The 18831-nt window shown below is 49.0% G+C and overlaps 1 protein-coding gene across 4 annotated transcripts in view; it reads right to left on the reverse strand.

Annotated features, from left to right (window-relative positions):
• Positions 1 to 18831, reverse strand: part of LOC105483092 (von Willebrand factor A domain containing 5B1) — a 68490-nt gene that overhangs the window by 24586 nt on the left and 25073 nt on the right. For all 4 annotated transcript variants that reach the window (XM_071099268.1, XM_011743723.2, XM_071099267.1 and 1 more), the window contains exons 5-12: positions 17174 to 17319; positions 16128 to 16259; positions 15352 to 15476; positions 11353 to 11529; positions 6891 to 7001; positions 4495 to 4697; positions 3889 to 4003; positions 1997 to 2182 (exon numbers count right to left, since the gene is read on the reverse strand). In XM_071099268.1, coding sequence (XP_070955369.1) covers positions 1997 to 2182; positions 3889 to 4003; positions 4495 to 4697; positions 6891 to 7001; positions 11353 to 11529; positions 15352 to 15476; positions 16128 to 16259; positions 17174 to 17319 — 1195 coding nt within the window. The remainder of the gene's footprint in view (positions 1 to 1996; positions 2183 to 3888; positions 4004 to 4494; positions 4698 to 6890; positions 7002 to 11352; positions 11530 to 15351; positions 15477 to 16127; positions 16260 to 17173; positions 17320 to 18831) is intronic.

The following is an 18831-nucleotide window of genomic DNA, read 5'->3' on the forward strand; positions in this document are numbered from 1 at the left end:
TGTCACCATAAAAAATATTACAATAAATCCTTGGAAATAAATCTATTACATCACTTTTATTTTTATGGGATAGACTCCTAGGAGTAGGATTTCTGTGTTGAAAGGTTTATATATCTCTAATTTTTTTTTTTTCTTGGAGACAGTGTCTCGCCATATCCCCCAGGCTGGAGTGCAGTGGTGCAATCTTGGCTCACGGCAACCTCCGCCTCCTGGGTTCAAGTGATTCTCATGCCTCAGCCTCCCGAGTAGCTGGGGTTACAGGTGCCTGATGCCGCACCGGCTAATTTTTGTATTTTTAGTAGAGACAGGGTTTCACCATATTGGCCAGGCTGGTGTCGAACTCCCAACCTCAGGTAATCCACCTGCCTTGGCTTCCCAAAGTGCTGGAATTACAGGCATGAGCCACCATGCCTGGCCTATCTCTAATTTTATTAGTTATTTCTAGGTTGCTTTCCAGGAGGGCTGTGGAGTTATATTTACACCAACAATATGTGAAGGTCCTCTTTATCCCTACCAGTAGCAGGGCAAACGTTGCCAATATTGAGTAAGCAAAGGAGAATGGATTTGATGACTGCGTCCAGGCCCTTCTTGTGGGAGGGTCTGTTGATGAACTGGTGTCTTCTAGACCTCCCAGGAAGGTCTGGACTGTGCAAGGACTTGGTCAGCATTTTGTTTAGCATTTTCTCCCTGTGGCTGAACACTCCATTGTCCACAACACATTAACCATTACCCTGATCACAATTCTGAACACATTTCATAACATTAAAAAATCTGGAGTTTTTCACATCAAGTTCCAATTTCTCCTGAAAAATTAGACACACATTTAACATAGGACTCACATTTCTGCATGACGACACTTTGTTAGGGCTGCATAGGGGCTGCCCAGTTTAGACAGGGTGTGTGCCATCCACTTTGCCATATTCCTCACCACTCCTTATTGCCTTTCCAACTGTGAGTTCAGTGGTAGCTGCTATCCATCACAGCATTGGCCCCTTTTATTTTTACACCAAGTCCATTTCATTCATTCCATACCTGCCCAATTTCTCTAGGCATTGAGTTTGTGACTTCTTTTTTGAAAAACAAAACAAGATGAGAAATCCTTTGGAGAGAGTGGACAGACTCATGGAAGAGGAAAGATAGGTGAGGAAACAGCTTCTTTGGCAATCTCTCACATTTTAGCATGAATTTCACCTCCCTTTCAGAAGTTCTTGGCTTTCATCCCACTTCTGCCACCACAGACAAGGGAATCATCCATGTAAAGAAATAAAACACAAACTTATCTAAGGAGATATGAGCTTACTAGAGTGAGTGGAGAACGAAATCTGAGTGCATTTGTTCTTGAACTGAAGTGTGCACCATATCACTTAGGGGAGATGATGTAAAATGCAATTTTCTGGGCTTTATCCTAGGGGATTCTTATTCAACAGACTTGGATGGAAGTTAGGGCGCTGCATTTTGTTTTGTTTTGTTTTAGGATGGAGTCTCGCTCTGTCGCCCAGGCTGGAGTGCAATGGCACGATCTTGGCTCACTGCAAACTCTGCCTCCTGAGTTCAAGTGATTCTCATGCCTCAGCCTCCTGAGTAGCTGGGATTACAGGTGCCTGCCACCATGCCTGGCTAATTTTGTTATATTTTTAGCAGAGAACGGGATTTCACCCTGTTGGCCAGGCTGGTCTCAAGTTCCTGACCTCAAGTGACCTTCCTGCCTCAGCCTCCCAAAGCTCTGCATTTTAAACAAGTTCTTTAAACAATTCTACTGCAGGGGCTTTTAAGAACCACATTTTTGAGATGGTGGCATCTACCTTAACCATGCCACTGTGATTAATGCCTGTGGCCTGGCAACTGTAAACCCACAACTGGGAAAACTGTAAACCCACAACTGTAAACCCAATTCCAATTAGTTTCTGGCTGTCACAAATAGTCTTTCTAGCTAAGGGTGATTTGTAGGCATGGGTTCTGGGCCCCCATGGATCCCTGGAGTTTCTAGGATACTTACAGATCTGGGATTGGAGATGTGCAAGGAAGCATCACATACAATGCCATACCCCACCAGCCGTTCTCCAGGGAAGAGGGAGCTGGCGTTGATGGGTGAGACCAGGACCTCAGTGGTCTCAGGGAAGATCCACTCCACAGTCACATCACTCAGGACTGGGGCCATGGCCTTCTTCAAGGATTTGACCATCTGTAGGGCAGGGTCAGAATGCAGATTGGGGGATGTGTGAGAAGAGATGTGTACCGAAGATCATGTAAGTATGAGCTTAGTAGGGAGTGGGAGCAGGGAAGAGGGGACAGCAGGCCTTGGGGTGACCTGCCCAGCAGTGAGCACAACTCTGAGCTCCTTAGATTCCTAGAATGTCAGAGTTGGAGAGCATCTTTGCTGTCATCTTTTCTAAGCTTAGCATTTTTATTTTATTTTATTTTGAAACAGAGTCTGACTCTGTCACCCAGGCTGGAATGCAGTGGCATGATTTGGCTCACTGCAACCTCCACCTCTTGGGTTCAAGTGATTCTCCTGCCTCAGCCTCCTGAGTAGCTGGGGTTACAGGCACCCACCACCATGCCTGGCTAATTTTTGTATTTTTAGTAGAGATGGGGTTTCACCAAATTGGCCAGGCTGGTCTCAAACTCCTGGCCTCAAGTGATCCACTTGCCTATGCCTCCCAAAGTACTGGGATTACAGGTGTAAGCCACTGCACACCTGGCCAGTTTAGCATTTTATAAATGAGAAAATCTGAGGCTCAAAGTAGGGCTGTGAGTAGCCCAAGGGCACACAGGTTTGTGTCAAACCATGGACTGGATAATGATCTTGAGCAAGTTCATTTACCTCTCTGGCCCTCAGTTTTCCCTTCTGTTAAAGTAGGAGGGTGTAGTTGAAGGATTATTTGCAATATTGAATTTGAAGTGCCTGCCATGTGGTAGGTGTTCAGTAAATGACGGCTGTGGTCATCACCTAGACTGATTTCCTTGGATGTTCTGTACTGCAAACCTGGAGAAAATGACTTGGGGGTTGTGGCAAGTATAGAGGTGAGCTTTCAAATCTCCCTTCAAGAAAGACCATGCCTTCTTGCTGGAAGAAGTGCAGTTAGGTGACAGCTTCCAGATGCAGCACCCCAGCTTTTGAGCCAAGACCATATCTCTCCCTGGAAGCCCCAAGTCAATGATTTAATATGGCAGGGATAGTACAGCCTGGTCATTTCAGCACATCACAGACTTTGATGGGCAACCTCTGCTCCAGAGCTCCCTGCTGGACGGCTGAGACCTTGCCAGGGCATCACAGTCTGAGGCTTTCTTGCCCAGTTCTGCTCCCACTTTCCTTTCACAGCTGTTGGATCGGACTCTTGGACTGAAGAGTTTTTCTTCCAGTTTCCTTCTCTTCCACCTTTCATAGACACTATCCCCAATAAATGTCTTCACTCTTAATCTCAGCCCTGTCTTTGTTTACTGGACTGATAAGGGGATTTTCTAAGGGTTAGTTTATTTGTGTCAAATGTGCAGGACATGGAAAGAAGACTATAGCCTCCTTTATTTCTGGGTTCTTTAGATTCTTCTGAGCCACCATTTGTCATCATCAGGAATGTGTCCAGATATGGACCTCAAACACAGCTCCAACCCATATAGGTAGCTTTTTCAGGAGCCTCATCCTGTCCAGCAGTGGATGGAGTGTGTGTTCAGTGGCTGGAGACCAGAGGATCTAGCGTCCCGGCATTGCTTCAAGAGTTGCCTGCTCTGTGACTTGCAAGTCTCTGGTTCTCATTGGGGTGCAGTGTGGCCTAGTGAAGAGCTCAGCTTTGGGGTGACATTCCAGCTCCACCACTGAGTTGCCATGTGACTGGTCTGGGCCTCTGAGGTTCCAGCACCAGAAGGGACTGCGTGGGTTCTGCTGCCTACCTTGGGTTGCAGCCGCTCCCCCTCCATCAGGAACTCAGCACTGCCCTTGGACACAGATGCCAGCCCTTTCACCAGTCTGTGGCAGACGTTGGGTCCAATTCCAAAGCTATAGCACCTGGGGGAAGGGGAGAAGAGAGGCTGCTATGTCCTATCCTCTCTACATCTTTGCCTCCTGATGTGGAAAGGGACAGAGCATGGCCCAGCAGGATCTCGGAGCTGGCCCTATCTTCAGGCAGAGGGAGAGGGAGAAAGAAGATGGTACTTCCATCAGGAAGTACCCACATACACATCCATCAATTCACCCACAGACAGTCCATCAATTCCCACCCAGCACAGAGCGGGAGCAGCCTCTCCCTTGGCTGTGGGATCTCTCCCTAGGCTGCTTTTATGAGTTGTGTGCAGAGGCATGGGTAGCTCACCCATTCTGAACTTGAGAGGGAAAAAGATGAACTTTGAAATCAGCCCACACTATCTTGGAAGCAAAGCCCTGTGGGAATTGTGGGTCCTGTCCTCTCCCTGTGGCATTTTCCACATTGCCCTTCGGCTGTGGTGCCCCAGCCCCAGCAGCTTGGAGTCACCGAGCCTAGACCCTCAGCCAAGGCCTACCTGGTGGAGAAGGCGTGATTTCGCAGCAGCTCCAGTACCTTCCCCGTGTTGTTGACAGCGCCATCTGTGATCAGGAAGAGGAGTCGCGGGTGGCCTCGGTGCACTGGCTGCCTGATGATCCACTTGAGAGGGGAAAGGATGTTGGTCCCACCCATGTCGGCCCTCATTCTCTGGATGTCATCACAGGCCATGGCCAAGCTCTCCTGCAGAGAAGCAGGCAGTCCCCAGGGTCACCGTATGGCACAGAGACTCTAGACCACCTAAGGAAGAGGCCTTTGTTTCCCTAGATCTTCTTTTAGGCTCACCAGAGTTGACCAATGCTCCCACTTTCATCCCCGCTCACACTCACAGGAAGAATGGGTGACCACTCATTTGGTGTCATTCTGCTCAACAGCACCCCCTACCAATGCCTGAAACACCAACCAGTTGTCCTTTCTGGGTTCCCCTTTAAAAATAGAAGCACTCCTGGAAGAGGTAGCACATTAAACCCCTGATTCCTTGGCATACATGAGGTTTCTTTTTCTGAGGAGGGAGGCGGGTTGTGTGATGGAAAGAACACTGGACTAGGAATCTTAAGATCTGAGTCCAGAGACTGACTCTGGCACCAGCCCCCGTGACATTTTGAGAAAATCATTTCTCTAATCCAGGCTTCAAATTTCCTTGCTCTGGACCAACTGTGTGGGTCCCAACTGGCCAAGGATGGATGTTATTTGCAGCAAGAGTAGATTCCCACTGGATACAGTGACCTCCTCCTCCTGGCTCAGGGGAATGCTGTTTCAACATCTACTCTTGGACGGGCCTTAGAAGTAACAGCATGTTTGGGAAGCCAAGGCAGGTGGATCACTTGAGGTCAGGAATTCGAGACCTGCCTGGCCAAAATGGTGAAACCCCATCTCTATTAAAAATACAAAAATTAGCTAGGTGTGGGGGTGCATGCCTGTAATCCTAGCTACTTGGGAGGCTGAGGCAGCAGAATCGCTTGAACCTGAGAGGCAGAGGTTGCAGTGAGCCAAGATCAAGATCGTACCATTGCACTCCAGCCTGGGTGACAGAGTAAGAGAGATGAGAGACTCCATCTCAAAAAAAAAAAAAAAAAAAAAAAAAAAAAAAGAGAGAGAGAGAGAAAAGAAAAAAGAAAAGCAGTAACGGCATGTATCAAAAGTCTTAAGATGTATGTGTAGCTTTTGAGCCCGCAAGGCTAGGAATTAATTCTAAGGGAATAATTAAAGATGCATGCAAAATCTGTGATACAAAGATGACTAAATAAAATGGGAAGAACTTTAATGCTTGACTGCAGGGGTTTTGTTAAATAAGTCCCAATCTATCTGTATAGTGAAATACTAGGAAGCCATTACAGTTACATTACAGATTAATACTTACTGGCATGGAAATATATTCATGATAGACTGCTACATTAGAAAAGTAGGTTACAGAACAGTATGGAAGGCCTAATCCTATCTTTATTGAAAATGTGTGTAAACGCATAGAACAAGGGCTGGAAGGATTTATACTAAGCTCTTAGCAGTGTCTTTTCTTCCTTTTTTCCTGACTGACATAATCACGGGAGATTTTTAAACACATTTTGTTTTTGATATCTACATTTAAAAATTGTGGAGTGATCAATACATATTATTCTTTTGTTGTTATCATTGTAGAAATGAGGTCTCACTCTGCTGCCCAGGCTGGACTCAAAGCTCCTACGTTCAAGCGACCTTCCCACCTCAACCTCCCGAGTAGCTGAGATTACAAGCGCATGCAACATATATTATTCTTGTATTTTTAAAACTCATAACATTATTTTTAGTTGAAAAGTGTCCCATTTGTCTGTCCTTCCTCCCTCCTTTCCTTCCTTCCTCCCTCCCTCTCTTCCTCTTCTTAGATCTGGGTAGGATGCTGCAATTTTGAACATGCTGTTGGGGCCACAGCCTTCTTGTTTCACACAGTATCTTGAGCCTTGTGAATTCCATTCTTAGCCCACTGCCACGCCCACTCATCCACCTATTCACTCCCCTACTCCTTATCATCTGCTTCCTTAGCTCAACCTTGCATGCATCCATCATCCTTGTGAAACGGAGGCTTCCGTGAGTGGCAGGCCTGGGCTATGTCCTCTCTCTACCCACTTTCTGTACCTCATCTCTGCACACACACACACTTTGCCCAAAATATCGTTTGATTCTAAAGAGGGGGGGATGTCAGAAGTCTGGGATGTCAGAAAAATGTCCAAACAGAGATAGCTTCTCTTTAGTTCTCTGCCCCCGGGTGTGATCTGAGTTCTCTGTGGGTGGGCAGCTTCTGAGGCCAGCACTAGGGTTTTAACGATTTTTTCCCCTTTTGCTCCTTTCCTCTGCTCCCCACCATGCACCACCCTCCTGGTCCCAGCCTTGACCCCTCATTACCTCACTGTAGGTCTGGCTGGAAGGAAAAAGGCTCTTAAATGTAGATCCAAACCCAATGATATTGAAGAGGCAGGCTGGCATGAGGCTCTTAAGGGCCACCAACATGGCATCCTGGCAGGAGAGAAAGTGGTTTTCAGGATTCGGGAAGGAGTTCTTGTCATTCAACCACCACACTCCAATATTCTCTTTCCCAGAACAGGAGCGACCTCCAAACAGGCATTTACCCTCCTCTGTCTGCACCCAGCAACTCCTTATCCCTCACATCAAGAAATTTGCTGACACTGACCAGAGGCTGGACCAAAGCCACCACCACCACCACCACCACCATCATCGTCATTATCATCATCATCGTCAAACTTATCCATGTAGCAGGTCTGACTTCTTAAAGCCTTTCTATTATGACTTTCCAGTTCCATTTAACCTCTTGCTGATCCTGAGAGGTGGGGAGAGCAGGGAGCACCCTCTCCCTGCTGCCAAAGCAGAATTGATGTCTAAGGGAGGAAAGTGGCCTGGTCCAGGTCACACTGTTGATGGAATGGCTTCTGGCCCTCCTGTGGGACCTTCTGCATCAGACTCAACCTAACCATCACTAACTAAGGACACATCCTCAGGGGCAGTCTCTTCAGCTCATATTTGTCAGGTACACAGGAGGTACTTTGCATGCATCACCTCACTGATCTTCACCATAACCGTTCGAGGCAGGTACGCTATTATCCCTATTTTATAGAAGAGAAGATTGAGGCACAGAGAGGTGAAGTAACATGTTGGTGAGCATCCAGTGGGTAAATAATGGAGTCAGGACTCAAAGCTATGTCACGTTGCCTCCGAAGTCTATGGACACTAAACATAACCCATGTAACTATGCCCCACCAGGAGACCTTGATAAAGGTAGATTGAAAAAAACCGTGACAATGAAGGAGGTGGAGGTGATGGTAGAAGCAAAATAAATGATGATGATGATGATGATGATGATGATGATGATGATGGTGATGATGGTTATGATACAATGCAATCACAAATATCAAGCAATTACTATGTGCTAAACATTCTAAGTTATGTCACCCCCCTCAGCCTCAGCCTGGTGCATAGTAAACATTCAGTAAATGGTTATCATTATCAACCCAATGAGATCTATATTAATATTAATAACCCTATTTTACAGAGGAGGAAACTGAGGCTCAGGAGAACTAAAGAATTACACTGGGTTGCAAAACCTAAGACTAATGACTGAGGCTTTAAAAACACAGCTCTGGCTGGGCACAGTGGCTGATGCCTGTAATCCCAGCACTTTGGGAGGTGGAGGCAGGCAGATCATGAGGTCAGGAGTTTGAGACCAGCCTGACCAATATGGTGAAACCCTGTCTCTACTAAAAACACAAAAATTAGCCAGGCGTGGTGGTACACACCTGTAATCCCAGCTACTCAGGAGGTTAAAACAGGAGAATCGCTTGAACCTGGGAGGCGGAGGCTGCAGTGAGCCGAAATCATGCCACTGTGCTCCAGCCTGGGCAATAGAGCGAGACTCGTCTCAAAAAAAACTCCAAAAAACAAAAAAAACAAAAAAAAACACAGCTTTGAGATTTTTATTCATGTCATCTCTGCCTTGGCAGAGGAATGAAGGTCTGTCTGCCCCTCACCTCCATGTCCCCCATCTTGTTTATTGATAGTACCCCAGGGATCTCAGCATGGCTTCAGGGAAGCCATCATCCTTCAGGATCTAGAAGAAAACAGCTGCAAGTGGATTCTGGCAAATTTTACACCACGTAGATTTCCAGGCTCCACATACTCACACCCCAGTCCCATCCCCCACCCTGTAAACATTAACATTAAACATTAACATTAACATTCTCTCGATCTCTTTTCATTGCTTGCCTCAATACATTTGGTTTCTCTACAAAAGAAGTCAATGTCTGCTTATTTTTTCATTAGTCACTAATGCATATTCCTGCTAGGAGGAGATTCTGCTGATCCATACAGATTGTCTCTGCTCACACCTATTAGAATTTTTAAAGCCATGTTTTTGGCAGCAAGCGGCAGTTGAAGAATGAGACCAGCTGCAGGAAATTAAATTGGCTGGACTTTCCCCTTTGGCATAGGCTGTTTGGATTTCTATTTTCTCCCTCCCCCCGAGCCTAGATTTTCCTAAAACTTCAACCCGATGGGTCACAATTAAGGACCCAAGCAACCTTCCAGTGGCCTTATTGTCAGTGGGGAAAGGGGTGGGTAGCCTGAGTAATTTCTGTGCCTTTCTCTAAAAGGGTCATGTTTAGCATGGATGGCACCAATGCAAAGCCATTTGTGAAGGCATGACCTTGAGCTCAGTGAGCTGAACTGGAGAAGGGCAGGAGAGATTCCAAGGAGAAAGAGGACTGAAAGGAGAGCCAGAGAAAGTTATTGTCAGAGAATTCCAGAATGCAAAGATTGGACAGGCTTTCAGTCCAGAAAGTGGATTTCCATTTATGAACTAATTCCATTTAACTGGTAGTAACTGCCTGGAACACTGGGATGACAAGGATATAGACTGAGTCCAGGTTCAGCAGGAAAAAAATTGTCATGACCAATTATTGAATTGATGGGGAGAGGGGAGCCAAGGGACATGTGACATACATTCACTCTGCCTGAATTGATCCTTCTCACTCTACAGAAAGGACGAATGAAGCCCAGACTTGAGAATCAACTTGTCCACAGCCAAGGAGCAAATCAGTGGCAGAATTGACCTTGGAACCCAGGTGTTGCTTTTGGCACAATGCCATGCAGCAGAGATGATATCATCAGAGAAGAGAATTTTTTAGTGGCAGAGTATGCATAATTCTCCATAAGCAATGTAAGGAAAATGAGCTCTGAAGCAAGATATAGAAGGCCCAGGCTCTCTCATTAACCCTGTGATGCTGGGAAAAGCACTTAGCCTCTTGACAACTCAGTTTCTTTACCTGGAAAGTGGAGGGAAAATGGATTAAATGCTCCCTAAGGCATGTTTTAGGTTTATGCTTCTGTGATGCTCTAGGGTAGCTGAGACATCTTATGAATTGATATAGATGCAGAAGGGGATACAGATGGCCACAAAGGCCTGGAGCGTGCTTCAGCACTCCAGCACCGAGGACAGCTTCTCATTCCAATGTTTGCCTTTGATGGTGGGCAGGTTGGGGAAGAAGGTGTCAATCAGCCCTACACCCCTGTGTCATGAGACCTCAAACAGGAACTTGGGTCCTGTGTATGACTCCTCTGTCATACTTCAAGACAACTGTAGCAAACCCGCGGGGATATCTGGCATCCCAGATCCTACCCAACCCTCCTCTCCTTGCTGAGCTTGCTGTCCTGGAAACAAGAGCTTGCTCTGGGAACAAACTAGGGGGAAAGATGAAATTTCAAGTGATGGCAGAACCCCACTCTGTTCTTGCCCCCTCCTTCCTTGTTTTCCTGACCTCGATCAATAAAGAGATGGAAGGCTTTTCATGCATAAACACAGAGCTAGGCGCCATGGAAAAAGAGAGGTGAGAGGATAGATGACCCTTTTCCTAAATGAGTTCATAACTCCAGAGAGACAGACATCTGCACAATCAAAAATACAAGGGAGTCTTGTAAAATGCCACAGTCTAGACCGGTAATCTCCTGGGGGTAGGGCAGGGGGCAGGTGAAATGCGTCTGGATTGTCGAGGGGAGGGTTCTATCACCATTGCTTCCACTCTCCTGAGGAGCTCTCCTTAGCAGGGAGACAAAGCTCCCATGTATTCTGATTGGCTAGCAGGCCTGTGCCTCTCTCTTGACTGTCAGCTCCTTGAGGACAGCAAATGTGTTTACATTCTGCTGTTTTTCCAGATGGCCAAGGGCAAGGCTTGGCACCTATTAGGCACTTGAAAAAAAGAGAAACCAAGTCTTTTCTACCAAATTCTATACATTCCTTGATGGCAGGGGCCATGTCCACTGAAGCTCTGATGTCAGGTGGTGGGAACAGTCAGGTGGACGTGGGTTTAATTTTAGACCACACTGGCCATGTGACCTTGGGCAGGTGACTGAAACTCTCAAGATCAGCTTTCCTATATGGAAAATGGCAAAAATAGGATCAAACGCATAGGATTATTGTCTGGATTAGATACCAAGCTTTGCATTAAGTGGCTAGCACCGTATCCAACACATAGCAGACCCTCAGCAAATGTTACTTCCCTTCCTCTCTTCTCCTACCCTGCTCCACTCAGTACCTGCCGGGGTGTTTTAGCTAAAGTTTGTAGAATGCAAAGGACAGCTATGGATGACTTCATCCCTTGTAAATGGATGCCAGCTCTGCCTCTGCTCACACTACTTCACGTTTTTTTGGAGATGCAAATGGAGTTTGGGTGTCTCTGTTTAAACTGATTTTTAAAAGTTGTTTCTTGGAACAGAAAGTGCTGAGGAAGCTGGGTTGGGGGCGCACAGCTGATTTTCCCCGGATCCCTGGGCCCTGGGGAGGGGTCCTCTCAGCAGGTACCTTGACTCGGTGCATGCTGATCCCGCTCATGCTGCTGCTCCTGTCAATGAGGAAGATGAATTCCCCGTGGGCCTTTCTCAGGCACGGCTGGACTGACTGGAGGTCAGGACAGAAGTTGAGCATGATGACGGAGTGGTGGGGAATGTCTTTGTGGAGGCGTTTGCGAATGATTTCTGTCTGGAGAAGAAAGGAACACTCTGATTGGGCAATCAGGGGGTCAAGAGGTACTCCTGGGGACTCATCCTGGTCCCCATCACTCACCATGCACCCACATCCTGCTCAGGCTCTGCACGGAAGACTTCCGGGCTGACTGTGCTCAGCTTCTCTGTTTGCTAGACCTTCACGGGTTGCAACAGCAAGCATAGACTTTGCAGACAGAAAGACTTGGGTTTGAATCCCTGCTCTGTCACCATCCTACTGTGTGACATGGGGGCGAGCCCCTCCTCTGGGTCTATTTACCCATTTGTCAAATGGGGCGAATAATGTCCGCTTCTCAGGGTGGTTGTGAGGATGAGCTGAGTCAGCACAGACGCGAGAAGCCCCTTGGTTGAGTAATGGTCTCTCGCTTCTACACTCAGTGTGTAAACTGCGCTCTGGCTCCTCTTGGTTGTGAACTGGGTTTCCTTGGTTTACTGATTCTCTCCCATTGTTAAATTCCTACTCACTCTTCAAATTCTACCCGTTTGGAAAGTCTTCCCCAATTTCCAGGTGGACTTAATTACTTAGTTTCCTCATCCATGAAATGAGGACAAGAAGACATACCTCACTGAGTTGTTGCATGGGTTCAGTGCACTTGGGAAGCTGGCTGCCTGGCAGAGAGCAATTGTATCTAAACAGCAGCCATCATTGCCACTGCTGGTGCTGCTGTTGTTGGTCCTGGAGGCCCAGGCACTTCTCATGTTGAATACAGTTTTTTGCTCCGATCTCTGCCTCCTGCCAACTTGTTTGCTATTATACTTGAAGGCAGGTCATCTCTTAGCTTCTTTTACATCTCCAGAATTTAACATAGGGCCTGGTCCAGAGATGGATCAGTAAAGATTAAGGGAATGACAGTGCCTTGGTGTTTATTCTTTTATGTGGCCTCCTAGCTGGCCCTGAGGCCAGGACCCTTCCCCTTGCTTCTCCCCCTCCCCTTCCCACAGAATCTCATTTCCTTTGTTCTCACACTGCTTTCACTCTCCACCCCGACTTTCTCTCTCTGTCTCCTTATCTGGCTGTCTCTGTGTGTACACATGTCTCTGTGTCTGTTTCTCAGTTTCTGTCTATTTGGGTTCCTTCCCCATCTCAATAGATGACATCACCACCCACCCAGTTGTTCAAACCAAACGCCTAACAGTTGTCCTCGGTTCCCCTCTTTTCCTCACTCCACACATTCCATCCTGCAGCAAAGCATTGCCAGTCCTGCTGCTAAGATGCAGCCTGAATGCGTCCATGTCTCTCTGTCTCCACTGCTACTGCCCATGTTCAGGAGAGGACTGTCTCTGTCTCTGGACCTTTGCAAGAGTCTCCTCCTGCTCTCTTTGTCCAACTTTTATCTCCCTGTGGTCCACTCTGCAGAGAGCAGCCAGAGTGACTGTTCTTGTCATTCTCTTGCTCAAACAGTGCCCTCCCTGAATACTCTAAACCATGGTTTAGGAAGCCCCCTGTGGCCTCACCCCTGCCTACCTGTCCACCTCCTCTCTACCCACTCTGCTCCCTACATTTCAGCTGCACTGACTTTCTTCCTGTTTTCCAAACACGTCACCATTGTTCTGCTTCCTGCTCTTTCATCCCTTGTGCCCTCTCCATCCATTCCTCCCACGGTGGGCTCTTGGTCATCTGCCAGGTCTCATCCTCAGACAGGCTTTTGCTGATACCCAGCTAAAGAACACCCAGCACCTATGACTTGCGGTCATATCACCCCTCTTGATTTGCTTTTTCATTTTTATTTTTTGAGACAGAGTCTCGCTCTGCCACCCGGCTGGAGTGCAGTGGCGCTATCTCGGCTCACTGCAACCTCCGACTCCCTGGTTCAAGCGATTCTCCTGCCTCAGCCTCCAGAGTAGCTGGGATGACAGGCATGCACCACCACGCCTAGTTAATTTTTGTAGAGACGGAGTTTCACCATGTTGGCCAGGATGGTCTTGATCTCCTGACCTTGTGGTCCGCCTGCCTCGGCCTCCCAGACTGCGGCGATTACAGGGGTAAGCCACCGCGCCTGGCCTGATTTGTTTTTTTCCCTCAGTCTTTCCATTCCAGAATATAAGCTCCATGAAGATAAAGACTGTATCATTCTCAGTATTGCCCCCCTAAGATTTATTGGTTGAATGAATAAGTGAGGGAATTAATCTGTGTGGGCCTTTTTGTCTGCCACTGATCTGTGTGTGCATCTTTTCTTTTTTTTTTTTTTCTTCAGCCTCTGTTTCTCTTGGCATCTCTGTCTCTTGCGCATGGTGTGTCCTTCTATGTGATTTGCCCTCTCCTTGCTAAACCAGGGTTTCTGACAGCTTGTCCCACCCACTCTTCCTGATTGATGTTCACCCTGTGGATACCCGCAACCCACTCTTCTCCCTGCCAAGGGAACTGGCTCGCTCTCTCCCACGTGAAGCCCCTCCACCAGAGGCCACAGCCCAGACTGGCTCTTTTGATGACAGAGCCCAAGGCAGCAGCACCACATCTGTCAGTGAGAGAAGCCACCTCCAGAAACCTTATCTTCCTCTCAGAGGGACGGGGTGGGTACCCTGGCTCAGGATTCTCTAATGTCTCCTCAAGCTGCCATTATCCAATTACAATAAACTCATCATTTCTTAGCAGCTGTGGGTTGATCGCTGTCATCCCTGGAGTTTGTGAGAATACAGGCTATTTGCATAACCAACCCAAGGTGGCAAGTTAATTCTCATTTGCTTCCACCATCCCCGAGCTAATTGATTTAAGGCTTGGCAGGCAAGGCAGGCAGCCCCAGGCCTGGGAGACCCACTGGGACCCTCTGGCATACAGGCAGCAGTTCTCAGAGCTCTGGCATTGCCACCCCCTACTCTGAGAACCTGGCCCTCTGGCAATGCCACCCCCTACTCTGAGAACCTGGCTCCAACTTCTCCCAACTGACTCATCTGGCTGAGGGGCACCTCTGGGAGAGCAGGTGCTTCCAGTGGGGTCTCTGTCCACTTCCTCACCTTGCCACTGCCCTGTGCCAGCTAGGCGGGTAGAGCATGGGTGGTGTTGTGAAATCCAGCTCAACTGCCCCCACAGAATCCATTCTCATCCCTTAGCCTCCTGGTCACCAAATCTAACTTCTGAGATAACAGTCTCTCCCTTCCTTCAGCTCACTGGTGATCTTTGGGTGCTAGATCTCAGTTTTCTCATCTAAAAAAGGGGCTAATGGAAAGAGATGAGCCATCATTCTGAAACCTATCTTGGCATTCAGGACCTGGCTCAGTGTGCAGGACCGTGAGTGGGAGGCAGAGCACAGGGTGTGACCTGTGGCTGACGCTCAGCCTCCAACCTTCCCTTTCCCATCCCCGTCCCCTGGCCAGGCCTCCTTGTCCTGCAGCTTCATGGGGTGGGGGACAGCTTTCCCCACTCTGCTTTTGTCCTTTATGTCATAGCAAGCAAGGGCCCCAGAGGGAGGAAGAGCAAGAGGCTACTCAGCTGGTGGGTAGGGGAGGTCCAGGAGGTGAGGAGCTGAAGGGTCCTGGGCACCCCTGGGGATGCAGAGGCCCGGAGGAGGCCAAGGCAATTTCTGCCACCATATGTGAATTTTCCTGGCTTACGCACCTGCGAGGTCCTGGAGAAAGGTGACCTAGCAGGAGGCGGGAACAGAGCCAGGATAATGGGGCATCTGAAAGTGCCCTGCAGTGCCCTGGGGCCCACAGAAGGAAACACTTCTTGCCTGGTGTCTGCCTCCAGCTTGCCGCATGACCTCGGACAGGTTACCTCCCCACCTCCCTGGTTCAGTGGAGACCAGGCCTCAGTGCCACCCCAACTCTGCCACCATCCGCTCCCCGCCTCAGTTGCCCTCACCTTCCGCTCTGCACTGTTGTTCTTCTTCATCCCTTTAATGAAATCTGTTCTTCCCTTCAGGTGCTGGTCAAACTCTCCCAGCGTCATGTCCCCTTTCTCTATCAGGACATGGGGCATATGGGGCTCTGCAGAGATGAGATCGACTCTCAGCACTTGGCCAGGTATCACAGGAGAAGGATGCTGGGGGCTTTGGTTTAGGTGCAAGATTCTCACAGGGGTGGGACTCCCAGTTGGAAGCAGGGAGGAAGCCCTGGCTGCCTGAAGCAGTGTAGGGCTTGGGAAGACTCCTTAGCTGGGAGGCAGGGGAGCCTAGTGGCCATGGGTGACTCACTGCCCCTCTCTGGGCCTCAGCTGAGCCATCTGTAAAATGGTAGTGGGATGGGGTTAAATGCCTCTCTGATGTTTTCAGGTCCTGACATTCTGTGAATTCTTGAACAGACAAGAATTTCTCCTTGAGGCTACAGAATTTCCAGGGTCTCACTGAACTTTGGTTTCCAAAGATCCCCTGCTCAGCTGGCCTGGGGTAAAGTGTCCTGATGGGTGGATGAGACCCTAGGCCTCTGGAGCTTGAATCAGGGCAGGAGACACTTGATTCCACCAGCTAGAGCCAACTTCCCTGGGAGGAAAGTAGTGGGTCTCCTCTCCTTGGCCACACACCCCCGAGCCTTTCCCTGGTTAGCTAGCTGCTGGGCAGAAGGCCACATGTTCTGTCCCCACAGGCTCAGCACCTCCTCCCTCCCACAGGCAACCCAGGGGCCCGTTGTGGGGCACTGTACCACTGGGGTGGATGAGGATCTCCACAGGCCGGTCAAAGGTGTGCTTGTTGGCCAAGGTGATGATGATGCTCTTGGCCGAGCGGGCAGATGGGGCAGCATCGGCACGAATCTCGTGCGTGGGACTCTCCACCCCTGAGTGGCATAGAAAGGCAAGGGGGATATAGGCTCATGAGGTCAGGAGAGAGAGGAGTTCGCTGGGGCACACCAAGACCCAGGCCAGAGATGAGTGACATGCCAGCCCCATTAGGGGCTCCTGACCTGCAGTATGACCATGGCCAGGCTGCCTCAATTTCTCCACCTGTAAAATGCAGGCTTAGATAGATGGTGTCTGATGGCTTTTCCTGCTCTCAACTCAGGATCTAGTGGGGGTTGGAGGAGTCGCATTCTTATAGGGCACGCACAGCCCCAAGCATGCTGCCAAGCACATGGCTCTCAGCGCTCTGTCGAAGGGTGCTTTTTTGATGGGTGCTCCATAAACGCACCTCACACTGGAATGCAATGTTGCTCTAGGAGCGCATGCACTGACAAGACACCATATCCTAGTGTCCTTTTAAGGCTCTGAGTGGTTGTGGGGAGAACCTTCAGAGCAATGGTTCTTAATCCTGGTTGCATGTTAGAATCTTCTGGGGAGCTTTTAAATGTTTCCATGCCCAGAACATACCCCAGAATCTCTGGGAGGTGGGATCTAGGCTGCAGGATGTTCGGGTGTCTCTGGGTGCTTCTGACAAGCAGACAAGGTGAGAACCAGGAAGCAGCTTTACAGCTGTGGCCTCTAGGAGAGGACCAAGGTCCACCATTCCCCGTGGACGTTCTCCCGAGAAAGCCATTGGGGTGGAAGTCGGTGGCCTTGAAATCCGTACTGGGAAGGGACTTATCTTTGGGCTGCTTGTTGGGGCCATGGGAAATGGGGGTCCACAGGCTTTGTGTACTTTTGTTGATCTCCCATCTGGGCCAGTTGGCTTCCCTGCCCACCCCTGTCCCATCCCTGGCAGCCTTTGACTTTTGGCCTGAAGCCCTCCAATCCCGTCTGGATATCTCCCTCTCACCTGCGAGCAGACATGGCCCACGGATCTCCAGCTGGAAGTTGAACTCATACTCCATGGGGTTGGACACATCAGTGTTCAGGAGAGTCGCTAGACACAACTTATTCCAGGAGCCCGAGGCCCAGGCACCGAAGCAGTGCCTGTCTTTGCTGGAAAAGTGCCGGGAGAAGGAAAGGAGACCAGCCAGGGTGGAAGCAGGGGACCAGCGTGAGAAGACAAGGAGAGGACAATGAGTTCCAGGCAACCCAGCCCACCAAGGGGGCCCTCAGACCCGTACTCTCCCACTCAACCTGACCCCAGGGAAAGCCTGGATTCTGACGTAAGGCACAGCCACCTCCAAGGAGCACCCACGCTGGACCAGGCATCATGCACGGTGCTCCCGAGGGGTAGCTCACATCGTTCTCACCACAGCTCTGGGAAAATGTCAGAGTCTCTGCAGGGAAACTGAAGCTCAGTGTGATGAGGTGACTGGCCCAACTTCCCACTATTAAGAACTGGCAGAGTCCTGGCCCAGATCTCCTAGCCTAGGTCTGTCTGGCTCCATGGTGAAACGGTTTGTACTGCGTCACACCATGTCTTGAATCTCTGTCTTTGTGAGCTGCAAGCCTTGCGAGTCATTTCTCCTCTAAGTGTTTGTTTTCCCATCCTTTAAATGGGTACAATACTTTGCAGTTGCTTTGAGGACTCCAGGAGCAACTACTTAGCCAAGTGTCTGTCACCTGCTGAATGCTCACGTTTCGGGGCCCTCTTTCTTTGTGATCTCCACCCCATCTCCCATCCTATGCTGTCTCCACAGGCACACCCCCTAAGGCTTTTAATCTATGTCCTTCCATATGCACACATCCTTGTAAAATATGGGGCAGCATTTGGGTGTAATTGTGCTTTAAGCTGACAAGATCGCCTTATATTATGAATCTCATTCGATCTCTTACTTTTTTTTTTTTTTTGGCAGAATGTTATGTCTTAAAACTCTGCCCAGGAGGCTGCAAACCCAAGTCCTCGCTGCTAACTTGATATCACTTGGGGGCATCCGTTACATTGTACTTGTTGTTCCCAGCTCGGCCTCCCCACATCCACAAATAACGCCACCATGAATATCCCTGTCTGTGTTCCCTTTGGACTTGTGAAATAATTTCTTCATGATCCCCGGGGGAAAGGGCACACTGAGGATTGCCAGATTGCTTTCCTGGGTGGCTGTCCCCATTCCTAATTCCATTAGCAGTGAACAAGCCTTCCCCTTCTCCTCACTAACACTTGGTGTCATCTGGTTTTTGGATTTTGTCTTGTGTCACTCTATCTGAGCTCCTTTGAGATTCACAGGGGTTTGAGGCAGTCTTTTTCCAAGAGTGTCACTCTTAACTCTGCCTGCTAGAATGGGCAGAAATAAGCGTATTAGCACCCGCTCAGTGGCATCAGGGCCTCCTGGCCTCTTGTTCCCTGACTCACTGAGGTCCTGAATGTCCCAGCTAGGCCCTGCCTCTCAAATGCACAAGGCTCATCGTCACCGGCAACACTTACAAAGACAACACACAGGCTGGTGCTCTTTGGTCTAAGACTGGCTTATGCCACCAGCTTCTCTGTTGTGCCAAGTGTCGTCCTTCAAGACCATGCACGATCCCACTCATCACCACCGATCTGACCTCTCTCCTTTCCTGTCTCAC

This window comes from Macaca nemestrina, chromosome 1, assembly GCF_043159975.1.
Source record: "Macaca nemestrina isolate mMacNem1 chromosome 1, mMacNem.hap1, whole genome shotgun sequence".
Lineage (NCBI taxonomy): Eukaryota > Metazoa > Chordata > Mammalia > Primates > Cercopithecidae > Macaca > Macaca nemestrina.